The sequence below is a fragment of the Oncorhynchus mykiss genome, chromosome 15, assembly GCF_013265735.2.
Source record: "Oncorhynchus mykiss isolate Arlee chromosome 15, USDA_OmykA_1.1, whole genome shotgun sequence".
Classification (NCBI taxonomy): domain Eukaryota; kingdom Metazoa; phylum Chordata; class Actinopteri; order Salmoniformes; family Salmonidae; genus Oncorhynchus; species Oncorhynchus mykiss.
Window position 1 is genome coordinate 10,426,393 of NC_048579.1, and position 19,093 is coordinate 10,445,485.

Here is a 19,093-nt window from a genome sequence, read left to right on the forward strand (position 1 = left end):
TTACTCAGTCATTTCCTCAGTCATTTACTCAGTCTTCACTCAGTCATTTACTCAGTCATTTACTTGTTCTTTACTCAGTCTTTACTCAGTCATTTACTCAGTCATTTACTCAGTCATTTATTCAGTCTTTACTCAGTCTTTACTCAGTCATTTCCTCAGTCATTTACTCAGTCTTTACTCAGTCATTTACTCTGTCTTTACTCAGTCTTTACTGAGTCATCTACTCATTTACTCAGTCATTACTCAGCCATTTACTCGTTCTTTACTCACTCTTTACTGAGTCATTTACTCATTTACTCAGTCATTACTCAGCCATTTACTCGTTCTTTACTCAGTCATTTACTCGGTCATTTACTCAGTCTTTACTCAGTCATTTACTCAGTCATTTACTCAGTCATTTATTCAGTCATTTACTCAGTCTTTACTCAGTCATTTATTCAGTCATTTATTCAGTCATTTACTCAGTCATTTATTCAGTCATTTACTCAGTCTTTACTCAGTCATTTATTCAGTCATTTATTCAGTCATTTATTCAGTCATTTACTCAGTCATTTATTCAGTCATTTACTCGTTCTTTACTCACTCTTTACTGAGTCATTTACTCATTTACTCAGTCATTACTCAGCCATTTACTCGTTCTTTACTCAGTCATTTACTCGGTCATTTACTCAGTCTTTACTCAGTCATTTACTCATTTACTCAGTCATTTACTCAGCCATTTACTCGTTCTTTACTCAGTCATTTACTCAGTCATTTATTCAGTCATTTACTCAGTCTTTACTCAGTCATTTACTCCGTATTTATCTTTACTTTTACTCAAGTATGACAATTGATTACTGATTCCATCACTGATGGTTAGTTAAGGTATTATGTGGATTAACAATAAACCATTTTTAATTAAGTATCTGCCCAATACAGGATCGTTTTATCAAACTACTTTGTCCAGTAAGGTTTTCATATCAAACTATTATGTCCAACAAGATATTATATCAAACTATTATGTCCAACAAGATATTATATCAAACTATTATGTCCAACAAGATATTATATCAAACTATTATGTCCAACAAGATATTACATCAAACTATTATGTCCAACAAGATATTATATCAAACTATTATGTCCAACAAGATATTATATCAAACTATTATGTCCAACAAGATATTATATCAAACTATTATGTCCAACAAGATATTACATCAAACTATTATGTCCAACAAGATATTACATCAAACTATTATGTCCAACAAGATATTACATCAAACTATTATGTCCAACAAGATATTATATCAAACTATTATGTCCAACAAGATATTATATCAAACTATTATGTCCAACAAGATATTATATCAAACTATTATGTCCAACAAGATATTACATCAAACTATTATGTCCAACAAGATATTATATCAAACTATTATGTCCAACAAGATATTACATCAAACTATTATGTCCAACAAGATATTATATCAAACTATTATGTCCAACAAGATATTATATCAAACTATTATGTCCAACAAGATATTATATCAAACTATTATGTCCAAAAATATATTTATATCAAACTATTATGTCCAACAAGATATTATATCAAACTATTATGTCCAACAAGATATTATATCAAACTATTATGTCCAAAAATATATTTATATCAAACTATTATGTCCAACAAGATATTATATCAAACTATTATGTCCAACAAGATATTATATCAAACTATTATGTCCAAAAATATATTTATATCAAACTATTATGTCCAACAAGATATTACATCAAACTATTATGTCCAACAAGATATTATATCAAACTATTATGTCCAATAATATATTATATCAAACTATTATGTCCAACAAGATATTATATCAAACTATTATGTCCAAAAATATATTTATATCAAACTATTATGTCCAACAAGATATTATATCAAACTATTATGTCCAACAAGATATTATATCAAACTATTATGTCCAACAAGATATTATATCAAACTATTATGTCCAAAAATATATTTATATCAAACTATTATGTCCAACAAGATATTATATCAAACTATTATGTCCAACAAGATATTATATCAAACTATTATGTCCAAAAATATATTTATATCAAACTATTATGTCCAACAAGATATTATATCAAACTATTATGTCCAACAAGATATTATATCAAACTATTATGTCCAAAAATATATTTATATCAAACTATTATGTCCAACAAGATATTACATCAAACTATTATGTCCAACAAGATATTATATCAAACTATTATGTCCAACAAGATATTATATCAAACTATTATGTCCAAAAATATATTTATATCAAACTATTATGTCCAACAAGATATTATATCAAACTATTATGTCCAACAAGATATTATATCAAACTATTATGTCCAAAAATATATTTATATCAAACTATTATGTCCAACAAGATATTATATCAAACTATTATGTCCAACAAGATATTATATCAAACTATTATGTCCAAAAATATATTTATATCAAACTATTATGTCCAACAAGATATTACATCAAACTATTATGTCCAACAAGATATTACATCAAACTATTATGTCCAACAAGATATTATATCAAACTATTATGTCCAAAAATATATTTATATCAAACTCGTATCTATGTCCAACAAGATATTATATCAAACTATTATGTCCAACAAGATATTATATCAAACTATTATGTCCAACAAGATATTATATCAAACTATTATGTCCAAAAATATATTTATATCAAACTATTATGTCCAACAAGATATTACATCAAACTATTATGTCCAACAAGATATATTATATCAAACTATTATGTCCAAAAATATATTTATATCAAACTATTATGTCCAACAAGATATTATATCAAACTATTATGTCCAACAAGATATTACATCAAACTATTATGTCCAACAAGATATTATATCAAACTATTATGTCCAACAAGATATTATATCAAACTATTATGTCCAACAAGATATTATATCAAACTATTATGTCCAACAAGATATTACATCAAACTATTATGTCCAACAAGATATTATATCAAACTATTATGTCCAACAAGATATTACATCAAACTATTATGTCCAACAAGATATTATATCAAACTATTATGTCCAACAAGATATTATATCAAACTATTATGTCCAACAAGATATTATATCAAACTATTATGTCCAAAAATATATTTATATCAAACTATTATGTCCAACAAGATATTATATCAAACTATTATGTCCAACAAGATATTATATCAAACTATTATGTCCAAAAATATATTTATATCAAACTATTATGTCCAACAAGATATTATATCAAACTATTATGTCCAACAAGATATTATATCAAACTATTATGTCCAAAAATATATTTATATCAAACTATTATGTCCAACAAGATATTACATCAAACTATTATGTCCAACAAGATATTATATCAAACTATTATGTCCAATAATATATTATATCAAACTATTATGTCCAACAAGATATTATATCAAACTATTATGTCCAAAAATATATTTATATCAAACTATTATGTCCAACAAGATATTATATCAAACTATTATGTCCAACAAGATATTATATCAAACTATTATGTCCAACAAGATATTATATCAAACTATTATGTCCAAAAATATATTTATATCAAACTATTATGTCCAACAAGATATTATATCAAACTATTATGTCCAACAAGATATTATATCAAACTATTATGTCCAAAAATATATTTATATCAAACTATTATGTCCAACAAGATATTATATCAAACTATTATGTCCAACAAGATATTATATCAAACTATTATGTCCAAAAATATATTTATATCAAACTATTATGTCCAACAAGATATTACATCAAACTATTATGTCCAACAAGATATTATATCAAACTATTATGTCCAACAAGATATTATATCAAACTATTATGTCCAAAAATATATTTATATCAAACTATTATGTCCAACAAGATATTATATCAAACTATTATGTCCAACAAGATATTATATCAAACTATTATGTCCAAAAATATATTTATATCAAACTATTATGTCCAACAAGATATTATATCAAACTATTATGTCCAACAAGATATTATATCAAACTATTATGTCCAAAAATATATTTATATCAAACTATTATGTCCAACAAGATATTACATCAAACTATTATGTCCAACAAGATATTACATCAAACTATTATGTCCAACAAGATATTATATCAAACTATTATGTCCAAAAATATATTTATATCAAACTCGTATCTATGTCCAACAAGATATTATATCAAACTATTATGTCCAACAAGATATTATATCAAACTATTATGTCCAACAAGATATTATATCAAACTATTATGTCCAAAAATATATTTATATCAAACTATTATGTCCAACAAGATATTACATCAAACTATTATGTCCAACAAGATATATTATATCAAACTATTATGTCCAAAAATATATTTATATCAAACTATTATGTCCAACAAGATATTATATCAAACTATTATGTCCAACAAGATATTACATCAAACTATTATGTCCAACAAGATATTACATCAAACTATTATGTCCAACAAGATATTATATCAAACTATTATGTCCAACAAGATATTACATCAAACTATTATGTCCAACAAGATATTACATCAAACTATTATGTCCAACAAGATATTATATCAAACTATTATGTCCAAAAATATATTTATATCAAACTATTATGTCCAACAAGATATTATATCAAACTATTATGTCCAAAAATATATTTATATCAAACTCGTATCTATGTCCAACAAGAATGTGTGCTGTGACAGTAGTAGTTTGCTATGACTTTCCCCTTGCATACCACAAGAGCAGGTGTACCAAACCACATTCCAGCTATGAGAATGGACCTAGACTAACAATATCGAACACAAAGCCTCTCCACATACTTGTTGCTTTAAATAGTGCCTTTAATGAGTGTAGGTGTGTCTATTTAACTGTATTGTACTAAAGAGGGTGTTTTTCCTATGTATTCCAGTTACATCAATGCAGCTGTTTGTCTGTGTGGTTAGGTTAGACAGATGGTAGAATGCAGCTGTTTGTCTGTGTGGTTAGGTTAGACAGATGGTAGAATGCAGCTGTTTGTCTGTGTGGTTAGGTTAGACAGATGGTAGAATGCAGCTGGTCACAGTTCCCTTTGGCCCTTTTCTATTCTGTCCCTTGGGAAAGGACACACATGGCTGCACAGCCAGAGAAATGTGGACAAGCTGTAATGGTTTTGTCATGCATTAGTCATCTTGACTGCAGAACAGACGAGTCAAGACAAACCCTCAAGGTCCATATTGAAAAGGGCTTTGTGTTCAGTGTGTCTGTTCAAAGCCTGTCTGTTTGTGTCTCTTTCTATACTGTTCTGTATAGTAATAATTAATAAGTCATGCAGTGTTATGAAAAGTATAGCTCTCAGGCGTCGTTACGTAAATATTCAGTGGGTGTAGGTGCTATCAACAGTACTCATGTCCTTTCATACATGTGCCTGCTTGTCTTTTTCGTTACACTTCAAATGACTTCTCCCCGCTGCAGTTCAACCTGGCAGCACAACTTTCAAATGGGTGTATTCTAATAGTTATTGCATAATGATGGGTTATTAAAATGGCAATACAAATGGTAATTTATCAAATCTGATATTGTCAGTAATAGGCTTGAACATTTGGGCAGAATTTTGGACTTGAGTGCTGCCATGCTGAGGCCTTCCCTTCACCCTTCTCCCTTCCCTTCTCCCTTCCCTTCTCCCTTCTCCCTTCTTCCTTCTCCCTTCTCCCTTCCCTTCACCCTTCTCCATTCCCTTCTCCCTTCCCTTCTCCCTTCTCCCTTCCCCCTTCTCCCTTCCCTTCTCCCTTCTCCCTTCTCCCTTCTCCCTTCTCCCTTCCCTTCTCCCTTCTCCCTTCTCCCTTCCCTTCTCCCTTCTCCCTTCTCCCTTCCCTTCTCCCTTCCCTTCCCCCTTCTCCCTTCCCTTCTCCCTTCTCCCTTCTCCCTTCCCTTCTCCCTTCCCTTCCCCCTTCTCCCTTCCCTTCTCCCTTCTCCCTTCTCCCTTCTCCCTTCTCCCTTCCCTTCTCCCTTCCCTTCCCCCTTCTCCCTTCCCTTCTCCCTTCTCCCTTCTCCCTTCCCTTCTCCCTTCCCTTCAGCCTTCTCCATTCCCTTCTCCCTTCCCTTCTCCCTTCTCCCTTCCCCCTTCTCCCTTCCCTTCTCCCTTCTCCCTTCACTTCTCCCTTCTCCCTTCCCTTCTCCCTTCTCCCTTCTCCCTTCCCTTCTCCCTTCTCCCTTCTCCCTTCTCCCTTCCCTTCTCCCTTCTCCCTTCCCTTCTCCCTTCTCCATTCTCCCTTCTCCCTTCCCTTCTCCCTTCCCTTCTCCCTTCTCCCTTCCCTTCTCCCTTCTCCCTTCCCCCTTCCCCCTTCTCCCTTCCCTTCCCCCTTCTCCCTTCCCTTCTCCCTTCTCCCTTCCCTTCTCCCTTCTCCCTTCCCTTCTCCCTTCTCCCTTCTCCCTTCCCCCTTCCCCCTTCTCCCTTCCCTTCCCCCTTCTCCCTTCCCTTCTCCCTTCCCTTCCCCCTTCTCCCTTCTCCCTTCTCCCTTCTCCCTTCTCCCTTCCCTTCTCCCTTCTCTTCTCCCTTCTCCCTTCCCTTCTCCCTTCCCTTCTCCCTTCTCTTCTCTTCTCCCTTCCCATCGTCCCCTCTTCTATCCATCTACCTCACACCCTGGCAAGGTTTCTCTCTCTTTCTCTCTCTCTCTCTCCTACTTCTGGGCCAGCCCAGCCTCACATTCAATTCGCGCATATATGTACAAAATGTATTTGCAGCCTGTCTGGGCATACAGGCTGCAAATACATTTTGTACATATATGCGCAAATTGAATGTGAGGCTGGGCTGGCCCAGAAGTAGGTGGGCGTATGCATGGCCACCCCTACACCTGCACCACTGGGTGAGATTGAAGCTGTCCTCAACTGCCTTGTTGCCTTGCATGCACTGCTCTGTGTAAACTAGAGTATACTGACGTACAGTATTTCCCTCTTTTTCTAGAGGGACAGTGTGTAATGTGTGATTAACTAATTTGATTTTGTATTTGTATAGAATCTTCATTCTCCGTAGAGACGCTGGATGCAGAGTTTCAGTCCCTTGCAATTCCTCACATCCTAAACGTTAAGTAGACAATAACATCCATAGACACAGAGCTGCTGCAACAGCAGAGATCTCATGTGTGTGTGTGGGGGGGACAGAATTGTTGTCCCAGTCCGCCCATGGGTGACCGTGTAAAGTGATGAGCTTGATGCTCATTTCCAATATATATTAAGGGGTCTTATTCTTATTCGTCTGACAAATAAAATCAATATTTCTCTTTTATCCATAATAATATCATCATGTAGGCTATACCCGCGCTATATCGACTGGCTGTTGCGTAGGCAAACTCGCTATAAAACGCAACATTTTTGTTGAGTTGAATAGAGTTTAAAATTAAAATAAATCCTTTATTTAACCAGGTAGGCAAGTTGAGAACAAGTTCTCATTTACAACTGCGACCTGGCCAAGTTAAAGCAAAGCAGTTCGACACATACAACAACACAAAGTAACACATGGAGTAAAACAAACATACAGTCAATAAATAATACAGTAGAAAAATAAGTATATATACAATGTGAGCAAATGAGGTGAGATAAGTAAAGTAAATGCAATAAAAAGGCCACGGTAAATGCGATGGAAACTCGTGTAACTGCAAAAATGTGTACGTGCACTACATCATTACGCACATACTTTTATTCGAAACTAAATATACCTGATGGAAACACAATTGTGCTAGGAATAGCATTTTGTTTGTATGCGAATTTTTGCATATTCGCGTGACAAGACGTCGCCAATTGGATGGAAATGTAGCTCGTGACACGCTCTGCACGTTGCTTGGTAACCAAATGGCGTTTGCTCAAACAGCTGAAAACCCGAACATACAAACCCTGCGTTTAGGGCATGTTTTGCAAATATATGTAACGAAAACAAATGATGACATGGATTAACTAACTTGTCATCTATATCTTTCAAAGGTTCAAGCTTTCTGTTTTGAACAGACACATTTAGGGTAAGTTCTGTGCGCAATTGGAATAGGTGGTTGGATCATCATAGTGCGACGAATGTAGACGGTTCCGTTTTCTGACGCAGTTGCTGGGCGAGTCACTTGTCTGTCTGTCTTTTGCCAGTGTGTATTCTACGCGTTCCTGTGTCCTGTTTTGCTGCATTGGTTCTCTGTCCATTGTGGCCGTTGCATAACAACAGTTCTTTAATGCACTTTGTATTTACCCATTTCGGTCACAGGCACAGTTCATAAGCATGGAGAAGAACAATTACGCAATAGAAAGGTTAGTAGAAGTTATTCCTAAACTCAACATGAAATGGATACGCCTTCACCACCTAACACCTAAAGTTACCATGCCTCAGTATTTTAGAGCAGGTATAAGATGATATGCCACAACTCAAGCAGTAAAAATGAAGGTTCTTAGTACCAGTCACACCACCCCACTTCAAACACGGATCTCAGCCCACCATAGTTACCCCTTTAATCCCCTCCCAGTGCCCCTTCGTCCCCCCCAGTGGAGGAGATGATGGAGCTGGACGGCAGGCAGCAGAGAGTCTACCACAGGGCTGCCAGGATGATACAGAGGACATGGAGGAGACATGTGGTGGGTGGAACCACAATACAACACACACACTAACACGCACAGACCGTGTAACCTCTCTATATCCTATGTGTAGGATACACGCGTGTTCCAGTACTTCAAGAACCTTGTGAGGTTCCGTAACCAGGGAGACCCTCGACTCCTGCTAAAAAATGTCAACCCCAGAGAGGTACAGACACCAGATATACACACACATGCAGACAGACACACACAGACAGACACATTATGAATGTTACTATGGTTGTTGCAGGCAAATATTCTGGATGCTGCTGCAGGAGTCCACATCAGATTCAGACTGGGAGGGGTAAGTTCATTTTGTCAGTGCTAAAATGCACATTATAATCTGGGTGGTTCAAGCCCCGAATGCTGATTGGCTGACAGCTGTGTTATATCAGACCATATGAGAAAGAGAAGGAGAGCCTCACACTCTAGGAGCTCCTGTGCAATAATTGAATAACCAATGTTTGGACAGACAAGCTGTCTTCTTCAGACCCCGGTATGACAAAACATGTATTACTGCTCTAATTGTGTTGGTAATCAGTTTTCAATAGCTAGAAGGCACCTCAGGGTTTGTGGTATATGGCCAATATACCACGGCTAAGGGCTGTATCCAGGCACTCCGCGTTGCATCGTGCATAAGAATAGCCCTTAGCCGTGGTATATTGGCCATATACCACACATCCCTGGGCCTTATTGCTTAGATAAACACCCATCACTCGCAATACTAATACCTGAATTTATTTCAAAATCTATCTACGATGATTTATGCAATACAAATAGATGTGTGCATGCTAATGTGAGATGAGTTTTTCTCTCCCCTCACAGACCACCTTTCCACCGAGCATCTACTATAAGATCTACACCCATCGACCCATCGTGGACATGTGTGCCAACAGCCCCAAGGACTACACCCACCCCAGACAGAAGAGGTCCGTCCCCAGGCAGATACACAACGGGAGGACCCAGGTGCAGGACGACCATGCTGGCTGGTACCACCGCGTGGAGAACAACGGCTGGAGACTGCTCTCTGGGAAGGTGGTGCAGCAGTTCTGATTCCATGATATGACACTGTATCAGATGTGGGTTCAGTATGATAGGGTTGGAACCGCCAACAGAGATACTTTGTTTGCCTTCATTGTTTTAGTGCAGTACTCAGCAACTCTGTGAAAGAAGAGTAATTTGAGAAGCGCTGTGCACTCTCTCTGTATTGGTTCAGGCTGCTCTGTTAGGTGACATCATCACGTTGGAGACCAATGGCAGGAAGGTGGAGTTTCACAATTCCAAACTGCAGCGTCGTCAGGACGTGGACAGGAGGAAGAAGAGGAGGAAGATTGAATGGTTGAAGCAGATGTGAGTTAGTGTGTGTCCTTACCTGCAACAGCACTACTCACCTGTATTCAACAGCACTACTCACCTGTTCACTCACCTGTATTCAACAGCACTACTCACCTGTTCACTCACCTGTATTCAACAGCACTACTCACCTGTTCACTCACCTGTATTCAACACTACTACTCACCTGTATTCAACAGTACTACTCACCTGTTCACTCACCTGTATTCAACAGCACTACTCACCTGTTCACTCACCTGTATTCAACAGCACTACTCACCTGTTCTCTCACCTGTATTCAACAGCACTACTCACCTGTTCACTCACCTGTATTCAACACTACTACTCACCTGTATTCAACAGTACTACTCACCTGTTCACTCACCTGTATTCAACAGCACTACTCACCTGTTCACTCACCTGTATTCAACAGCACTACTCACCTGTTCACTCACCTGTATTCAACAGTACTACTCACCTGTTCACTCACCTGTATTCAACAGCACTACTCACCTGTTCTCTCACCTGTATTCAACAGCACTACTCACCTGTTCTCTCACCTGTATTCAACAGCACTACTCACCTGTATGCTCAAACTGCATAATTATTGCTTATTTGTAACAGCAATGCTAACCTGTAATAGCCTCACCTGTCCCTCTACCTGTCCCCCTCAACCCTACCTGTCCCCCTCAGCCTACCTGTCCCCCTCAGCCTACCTGTACCCCTCACCCACACCTGTCACTCTACCTGCCCCCCTCACCCTCACCTGTCCCCCTCAACCATACCTGTCCCTCTACCTGTTCCCCTCAGCCTCACCTGTCCCTCTACCTGTCCCCCTCAGCCTCACTTGTCTCTCTACCTGTTCACCTCACCCACACCTGTCCCTCTACCTGTTCCCCTCAGCCTCACCTGTCCCCCTCAATCTCACCTGTCCATCTACCTGTTCCCCTCAGCCTCACCTGTCCCCCTCAATCCTGTCTGTCCATCTACCTGTTCCCCTCAGCCTCACCTGTTCTTCAACCAACTGTCCGCAGGTATGACCGTGGCTGTCTGCATGCACGTACAGAGCATAGTGAGACAGCCATGCTGGTGGAGCGGTCAGCCCAGGGCATGATGGACGCCGTGGAGCAGCTGGGACCCAACCACATCGTAGAGTGGGAAGTGGATGAACTACTGGAGTGGACCAACGCTCTCAACTTTGACGAGTAAATAGCCTCCATATGTACCTTTTTTAATCATCCTTCATTATAACAGGTGATCCCATTGAGACAGTTGCAATACAGTGTTACCCAAAGCAACAATGCTTTTTAATATTTCTGCAGGTATATTAATGACTGGAGGGTTGTGGGTACCAGTAATTCCTCTGAGTCTTGGAAAGGTACAATTATTTATTCCTTGACCTGAGGCACATAATAACAACACCAACAATTTACGTGGGATTATAGCACCCCCCTCTGGTCAAAGGGAGTAAAAAGGCTATTTTGCTCTCTTTCTGTTTCTCTTTCTCCCAAGACAAGAAGAGGCTGGTTCCTTCCAACCTGGAGCCTTGTGTTGAGTTCTCAGGGCTGGGGCAGGAGGACAGCCAGGTGGATACCTACAGCAGTGTCCTCCATCCCCTGGTCTCCAGCCTCATCAAGTCAGAACACTCCAAGGCCAATCTCTTTGACTGACTGACTGACTGGCTGGCATTGTATTGCTGACCAGTAAATTGCAATAGCAACCATCAGACACTACTACTATGACACTATACAGTGAGATTAAATTAAATGTGATGAGATGTAAAGCAAAGTGGAGAATGTAACTATGATAATACTTTATAGATTGTTGTTGCTAAGGGTAACAGTGTTTTTTTTTCTACTCTACTGTTCTCGAAACTGTAATGGACATACTCACACCAGATGATACAATGTGCTTCTAAAGATTATACTTACTGAGGTTCAAGTATGAGCAAAAGTATCAAACAAAATGAGGGGGCACCCGGATTTGAACCGGGGACCTCTTGATCTGCAGTCAAATGCTCTACCACTGAGCTATACCCCCGTACTCATAAAAAGTGGAAAATAATTTTTATATAAATCTTAATCCATTTGTGGATGTTGTACATATAACATCAGTATGATAAACCATATATAGATACATATAAACGACACGGTAGTTCCAAAAGCAGCATTCATCCTACTTTCCTTTTTATTTACGTCTATCTGCCCGCTTGTATTTCTATCATCTGATTAGGAAGTGTGGTCAAACGGTGGAAGAGGGTCAGAGGTCGGTGGGTAGGGCGGACGTAATGGAGAAGTTGGTGAAGAAACAGCTGTGCTGGAATGCGAACAATATTGGTGTCCGTTCTGATTGTATGCAGCGGGTGGATGAGGGTCAGAGGTCGGCAGTGGGAAGACATAGGAACAAAATAAATGACGATACAGAAAGCAGTGGAGCGTCCAGTAAATAAAGCCAGTACGCTAAAGAGTTCTAGTGAAGTAACCCTTATGGACCTCACTATCTGCTACATTGAAGAACTCCGGGTTCAGTGAATTATCACCTCTACCTCTAATCAGCAATCATAGGATTAATTAATGCTCCTTAGATGCCAGGTTAGGGTTACACACTAATGTTCTGTCATGGTCTATGGACCTCCTGAAGTATCCTTGGCCACCCCCTGGTCACCCTGTGTATAAAACTCTAGTTTCACCACTATGTGTAGCTGCTCAGTGTAAAGGAAAGAAAAGATGTGCCAAGTGTAGAGGGACACATGATTACGGTGAATGTGGAAGCAAATGTGAAGGTTAAGTACTGTACTTAGTGCAGCAGTGCAGCATTTGGTATAGAGAGAGGCTCAGAGACATAGGATCAGTCAGTATGTATCATATGCAGAGGCCGTAAAATAGGTTAGTAGAACTACAGTGTGGACTGATGGAGCTTACATGGACATACCTGTAGTAAGTGGACCTACTGTCGGCTGGTGCTTCTGATGGCCGAGGCCTGTTCAGAAATCTTGTGCTCATAAATGTGCAGTGCCAAAGGACACCTCGACAGTCAATAAAGTTGACTTCATAGCTTTTATTGGTAAGGTTATCAGGACGACAGTACGGGTTGTGGAAAGCAGAAATGCCAGGTTGAAGGTTATTGTGGAGAAGAGATATTAGGGTTGAAATGGTTATTGACATGCTGAACAATCCTACGGGTGGAGTGTTTCAGCATGATTATAGATCAAGTTTAATAGGGTTGGGGAGGATGTGGTAGAAGTTAGGAATTTATTTGGTTTTGAATTGTATTTTCATGGTAGTACATAATAGGACAGATCATGGTTGATCGTAAATTCCAGCACAGTAGGTGGCGGCATGCACTTTTAACGTGTGTTTGCGGACCGCCATGACATCATAGAAGAAGAAAAATAAGTGACGTCATACTAACGCGACCCTGACCGGAAGTTTTGTACTAAAAGTGGAAACAGCCGCATCACAGGGACAATGGTAGCTATCAAATTACTAACATTTGTTGTTTAATTCATACATTAAATGTGTAAAATGTATAGTTGCTAGATAGCTATGTTGTCTATACGAAATACCAATGAATCGTGGGGTTTGATTAATGTATTGCTTGCTGTATTTGTAGAGACGTTTGGATTTTGATTAGTCACTCATGCCGGTGAACTAGCTAAAGTTAGCGCGTTATTAGCAGCGATGATGTCCAACGTTAGCTCTAGCTAGCTATTTGTGTTTGTTTGTGTCAGTTTGTTTTGGTTAATTCATCTAAACTAGCGCTAACAATCTTGCCTATCCTTTGCTTCGTGCCAGCTAGGTAGTTAAGCAGCAGTTATCTCAGCTGTTTGGGATACACTAAAGTGTTAGCTAGTAGGTAACGTTAGTCATCATGCCTCTACTATAATGTTAACTGGGTTGTTATTTTGTTCGTCTCCAGAATACTCGTGGACTACGATCACAGCTTAAGGACAGTGTACCGGTGACGGGCATGGGTCAACAGGTTGGGGCTTATGGCGTCCAGGACACACTCAGGAGCGGGTGAGAGAACTGTCTCTGCTGGACACTCATTCAACTCAAAGTATGTAACGTTAACTATATAACAGTTTGTGAGACATAACTGATAGTTGAACTCTCTCAGGTTCAGCAGTGTGAAAAATGAGCTGCTCCCCAGCCATGCGCTGGAGCTGTCAGAAAAGAATGTGAGTGACACAATACGCTGTTGTTCTGAGCTAAAGGCTAGGTATATGTTCTGGGAGTTAATACAAGTCTTCAGGTCTCATACAACTTTTCTCGAATAAAACACTAACGCTACTTTAGCTCCAACATTGACTTTTGTACTCTCCCTTGCAGTTTCAGCTGAACCAGGACAAGATGAACTTCTCCAACCTCAGAAACATCCAGGGCCTCCACGCTCCCCTGAAACTGCAGATGGAGTACAGGGCAGCCAGACAGGTAGACACACATGTCTCTCTGATCTTCATTGAAAACAAAGAATAGTGTTGGTGAAAATGAAATAAGCAACTTTCCCACTTATCCCTTACCACTTTCCCTGTCCCTTCTCTCTCTCTCCCTTCTCAGATCCAGCGCCTTCCATTCCTGCAAAGCTCACACCTGGCCCTGGACACTCTCAAAGGGAACGATGAGAGCATCAGCTTTGAGGACATCCTCAACGGTAAGAGACACTGTATACAGACGAGACAGCAGCAGAAAGAAGTTAAACTAATGTCAACTTAGCACTATTTTGTGTCCATCTTCCTGCAGACCCATCCCAAAGTGAGATGGTGGGTGAGCCCCACATCATGATGGAGTATAAGCTGGGCCTGATGTGAGAGCCGTCAGACCCCCGGATGTTTGTGTTTGCCCTCTGTTCACTTCCTTATATGAGACAGCACTCAAGACTCTCGTATCGTTGGATTCCTTTGTTTCTAATAAATCCTATAACTCAACCATGTTGTTGATCTATTACAGGTGTGGGCTAGTGTTTTTGATGTATGCTTGCCTGTTCATTGAATTTATAGAAATACACACTTAAGCATAATATGCATTGCAACTTTTTTTTTAACTCTTATGAATCTTATCCATTACGACCACACACATCTGTCAGGTACCCCTGACTGTTGGTCCCCCCCTTGTGGTACAAAAAAAACACTGCACCAGGTCCTCGTGCTTCAGCACACACGCCACTTGCGGTCACGTCCAATCTACCACCCTCACCTCGTCCCCAACGACTGCCAGCATCCGGCCCGACGGGGCAGAAAGCCATCCAGTTGCTAGGCTGCGTCCCCGTCTCCATAGTGAACACGTCTGCTGACATCCCACAGCATGACAGTCATGGGAATTGTAGTACGTGATGAGGTCACCAGTGGAGCTGAGTGAGATGTGGTTGATGGAGCTGCGGAAGCCGTAGAATGTCTAGGCACATGGCGGTTCGAGTGTCCCACAAGGACAGTCTTCAGCCGAGGAGGTGGGCAGGCTAGGGGAGGAACTACACTGTTGATAGAACCAGTGTGACTGTAGCGGCACCTCTCTGCAGGTCCCACACCATTATAATATGGATAATCATCATGTCTACAAATATGATGGCACACATTACCTCAACACAGTCAGCATGTGTGTGCCAAGTTTGGTAGAAGAACAGGAAATATTTATTTCCTAACAAACTGTGTCATCAAGGGAGCAGGAGGCCACAAAGTCTCCACCGGAATGGAAGGAGCAGCCCCTAGTGGCTCTCTGGGGTCAGCACACAGCGGCCCTCAGAAAGGTCCCATATCTGGAACCTGGAGTCCCACCAGTGGCCCCTAGCTTAGCCCTGTCAGGGTGGAAGTTAACCCCAGAGAGCCCTCGCTGTGCCCTGGCCTCTACAAATCAGCTCTCCTTCAGGAAGCCTACAGAGCTGGTCGTCACCAGCTGAGGCAACCACTAGTTTGCTTGTGTGTAGAGCCAGGTAGCTGACAAGCAGGGTGTGGGCCAAGAGATGTTTTATTGTGAAAAAAGTAAACAGTAACTTGATCATACATTTAGTAGTTTGAGTTACTATTAGGGATATAAAATGCCTTGATACATAAAGGGTGAGCAGGATATTCATCACATCTTACCTTGTGTCTTCAGCTTTCTAATATCTTCAGTCTTTTCTTCTCCTGGCCCACTCACCTGTACTGGAGACGGTGGAAATCTCTGACTTTTTGGAGCTTGTCCCGCTGCTGAGGCTGTTTGTCTATTCTCCCTCTGTTTTTCATCTCGCTGTAATAAAATGTTTTTGAGTGTACACATCTGGAACCTAGCCCCACATCCTCTGCATTAAACAGACATTTGTGCACCATCTCATTCCACTCCGTTTGAAAGCAGTTCATCGTTTTGGACATGCCCATGCTGATAAGGAAGTTGGGTGGAAAGTCATTGACCACTTCGGGTGGGGCTTACCTGTTTTGCATGTTATTTTGGCATTAATACATGTCACATACAGTATCAATTTGCAAACAATGTCAAAAAAATAATAGTAATTGAGTTAATAAAGCTGCATACAAACATGGTCTCTTTTTGCTTTCTTGAGTAAATAAGCTCCAAAAATGCAGGTGTTTCAGCCTGGCTTGTTATGTTATATCTACAAAAATGCAGGTGTTTCAGCCTGGCTTGTTATGTTATATCTACAAAAATGCAGGTGTTTCAGCCTGGCTTGTTATGTTATATCTACAAAAATGCAGGTGTTTCAGCCTGGCTTGTTATGTTATATCTACAAAAATGCAGGTGTTTCAGCCTGGCTTGTTATGTTATATCTACAAAAATGCAGGTGTTTCAGCCTGGCTTGTTATGTTATATCTGCAGTAGCTTTGATTGGACTGATCATGTCAACATCATACTTTCAAAATCTTAGCTAGGAGTAATCATCATGAATCAAGTTGACAATTTTCTGGCAAATCCTTTTTAATCCTTGTCATATGAAGAGAAATAATGAGAAATTATAGATAAAATGTATCGGTGCTCATCGGCCATTGGACAAACATTACACAACAAGTTGCAAATTCAACAATGAGTGGTTTGGAAGGAATCAGTGACAAGTGGCTAACTGCAAGCATTGTAAAGCAATCACTAGCCTGCCATTCAGTGGAGGGGCCGTGTGGTCCAAAATCTGGGATTAAGTGTCTAACAAGTTTAAAATGATAAACATTCAACATTGGCCATGCTGTCAATGAAGCATGATTTGTGCCACGCTCAAAACAATTGCTGACTCGTAACTGCGAAAACTTGACTTCAGTGAGTTCAAGACAACTGGGAATTCTGGAAAAAAAACGTTCAACTCAAAATTTGACAACCCCCACTAACCCCCCCAGATTCGTGTGGAATGCTTTGTGTTGCCATTGAAAACTCCGCTGCTGGAAGAGAACGCGATACTTTGTGGTAATCTAATCTCGTTGTCTGTCTCTACGGTCATTGGTCTCTACTCACAAACATGGCGGACTACCGCGAAGCGCCCTTGGCCACTCGGCCAAAAACGTTGGACCCAGCTGAATATTTCAACCTTTCGCTGGACCAGAGACGTGCCGAGGAGGAGAGGGCTGGTTTAAGGGCCCAGCTGAAGAGACAATATCAGATGCAGCTAAACAACCCGCACAGAAAAGAGCTTATTGTAAGTAGAGTGAGCTAACATGCTAACGCTAGCTAGCTTGCGAATGTCAGACCCACAGTTCACCCAGAGGTAATGCTATTGATGGTGTTTGCTAACTAACGTTACTTTTGTTGATGTGACTTTGGTGTTACTATTTCGGAATAAGTTTGCTATTTAAACGAATTTGTGATGGATTGTTGTATTCAGTTAATTGTATTCTGGGGGAACATGACTGTTTCTGAATTCAACCGTTTTTACCACGATAGTAGTTGACTGCAATAAGACTGGCACCCACTCTCAAAGAATGGCCATCATTATTGACGTGCTGTTTTTTGTGCTTCAAGGAAGACCCTGCCTTGACACGCTGGGTGTATGCACGCACCAACCCCTACAACCACTTCAGAGCCACCAAGAAGACGTCGCTGCTAGGTGGGCTCTTTGGAGTGGTTCCCCTCTTCGTCCTGTACTACGTTCTGAAGACGGACAGGGTATGGATGAGATGACACCAACCCTTAACCTACTTGTTCCCTGACATTAGGGGTCTGTTCCAAATACACCCTAGCCTTTACACCAGTGGTCAAGATCACTGAGTCAAAATACAAAATGAGATCTACCACTTAGGTTTTTTTTATTTTTTAACATGACTTAACCGTAAGCAACTCAATATTAGGAAAGTGTTCCTACCTATATTATGAAGGCAAACTTGTACAGGGCCACCAGACTGTGCCCACTAAAGTCATCCATTGAACAGACACATTGGCTGTCTAATACAGAAGTGATTGGAGTATGAGCCCTCAGAGACAGTAAATTCATCTTAGCTCATCAACATGGTGAAATTATAATTTTTGCATTATTGGAAGCAAACACACTTTGAAGCTTTGTCTGACTCCATAATAGTTTCAAGATTTCTGCCAAATATTTAAGTCAGGGCGAAGCCTAGCATGTGTTCGAAGTTCATCTTCTACTCCGCCACCATTCTTTGTGACATAACAATGGTGGTGCCATGTAGACTAAGATCCTCTCTCTGAATCAGAGAGCTGTCACAGACCTGGGTACTGAGGCTCACACTGTTATAAACACGCCACCAAGAGGTTGCTTAGAGCAGGGCTTCCCAAACGCAGTCTTTTTGGTTTTAGCTAAGCACTACACAGCTGAGTCAAATAACTCATTATCAAGCTTTGATTATTTAAAACAGCTGTGTAGTGCTAGGGCAAAAACCAGAGCAGAAATGAGTTTGGGAAACCCTGGCTTAGGTGACAATGCTTTCGCTCTGCCATCGTAACCTCATTAACCCCCCCCCCCCCCCCCCCGCAGGACAAGAAGGAGGAGCAGATCAAAGCTGGGACCTACGACCGCAAGTTCAAGCTCGCCTACTGAGTTTGCTCATTGCAGACTTCCATTGTAAAGTATTGTAGATTTAATGTCAGTGTGTATCTTATTAACTGAATAAAATTTAATTTTGTTGAAAAAGCAAA

General features: G+C 39.9%; 3 protein-coding genes, 1 long non-coding RNA gene and 1 other non-coding gene across 5 annotated transcripts; 3 read left to right on the forward strand and 2 right to left on the reverse strand.

Annotated features, from left to right (window-relative positions):
- Positions 1–7,123: 7,123 nt before the first annotated feature.
- On the forward strand, positions 7,124–12,792 carry c15h11orf65 (chromosome 15 C11orf65 homolog). Its single transcript, XM_036943688.1, has 9 exons — positions 7,124–8,384; positions 8,597–8,705; positions 8,779–8,871; positions 8,953–9,006; positions 9,528–9,737; positions 9,919–10,052; positions 11,069–11,239; positions 11,357–11,412; positions 11,547–12,792. Exons 1-9 carry the CDS (start codon positions 8,356–8,358, stop codon positions 11,702–11,704), a joined length of 1,014 nt encoding a protein of 337 aa, XP_036799583.1. The 5' UTR covers positions 7,124–8,355; the 3' UTR covers positions 11,705–12,792.
- LOC118938784 lies at positions 10,101–10,623 on the reverse strand. The gene is made up of 3 exons (XR_005036039.1): positions 10,595–10,623; positions 10,362–10,547; positions 10,101–10,314 (listed from the first exon to the last, which is right to left on the reverse strand). It is a non-coding gene; the product is annotated as an uncharacterized LOC118938784 (long non-coding RNA).
- Positions 12,003–12,074, reverse strand: trnac-gca. Its single transcript has one exon. It is a non-coding gene; the product is annotated as a tRNA-Cys (tRNA).
- Positions 12,793–13,355: 563 nt separating the features above from the next.
- On the forward strand, positions 13,356–14,982 carry LOC110489573 (proteasome maturation protein). Its single transcript, XM_021562303.2, has 6 exons — positions 13,356–13,504; positions 13,953–14,053; positions 14,154–14,214; positions 14,366–14,467; positions 14,594–14,687; positions 14,777–14,982. The coding sequence occupies exons 1-6, from the start codon at positions 13,502–13,504 to the stop codon at positions 14,842–14,844; spliced, it is 429 nt and encodes a 142-aa protein (XP_021417978.1). The 5' UTR covers positions 13,356–13,501; the 3' UTR covers positions 14,845–14,982.
- Positions 14,983–17,262: 2,280 nt separating this feature from the next.
- LOC110489575 (NADH dehydrogenase [ubiquinone] 1 beta subcomplex subunit 4) lies at positions 17,263–19,093 on the forward strand. The gene is made up of 3 exons (XM_021562305.2): positions 17,263–17,639; positions 17,963–18,106; positions 18,933–19,093. Exons 1-3 carry the CDS (start codon positions 17,463–17,465, stop codon positions 18,993–18,995), a joined length of 384 nt encoding a protein of 127 aa, XP_021417980.1. The 5' UTR covers positions 17,263–17,462; the 3' UTR covers positions 18,996–19,093.

Bases quoted from the DNA above. Each gene is read 5' to 3' on its own strand.
- c15h11orf65 (XM_036943688.1), top strand. From the start codon at position 8,356: ATGGAGAAGAACAATTACGCAATAGAAAG. The intron at 8,706-8,778 runs GTGGGTGGAACC...TCCTATGTGTAG, and splicing joins GGACATGGAGGAGACATGTG to GATACACGCGTGTTCCAGTA. The intron at 11,413-11,546 runs GTACAATTATTT...CTTTCTCCCAAG, and splicing joins TTCCTCTGAGTCTTGGAAAG to ACAAGAAGAGGCTGGTTCCT.
- LOC110489575 (XM_021562305.2), top strand. From the start codon at position 17,463: ATGGCGGACTACCGCGAAGCGCCCTTGGCCACTCGGCCAAAAACGTTG. The intron at 17,640-17,962 runs GTAAGTAGAGTG...TTGTGCTTCAAG, and splicing joins CGCACAGAAAAGAGCTTATT to GAAGACCCTGCCTTGACACG. The intron at 18,107-18,932 runs GTATGGATGAGA...CCCCCCCCGCAG, and splicing joins ACGTTCTGAAGACGGACAGG to GACAAGAAGGAGGAGCAGAT.
- LOC110489573 (XM_021562303.2), top strand. The intron at 14,215-14,365 runs GTGAGTGACACA...TCTCCCTTGCAG, and splicing joins TGGAGCTGTCAGAAAAGAAT to TTTCAGCTGAACCAGGACAA. The intron at 14,688-14,776 runs GTAAGAGACACT...ATCTTCCTGCAG, and splicing joins CTTTGAGGACATCCTCAACG to ACCCATCCCAAAGTGAGATG.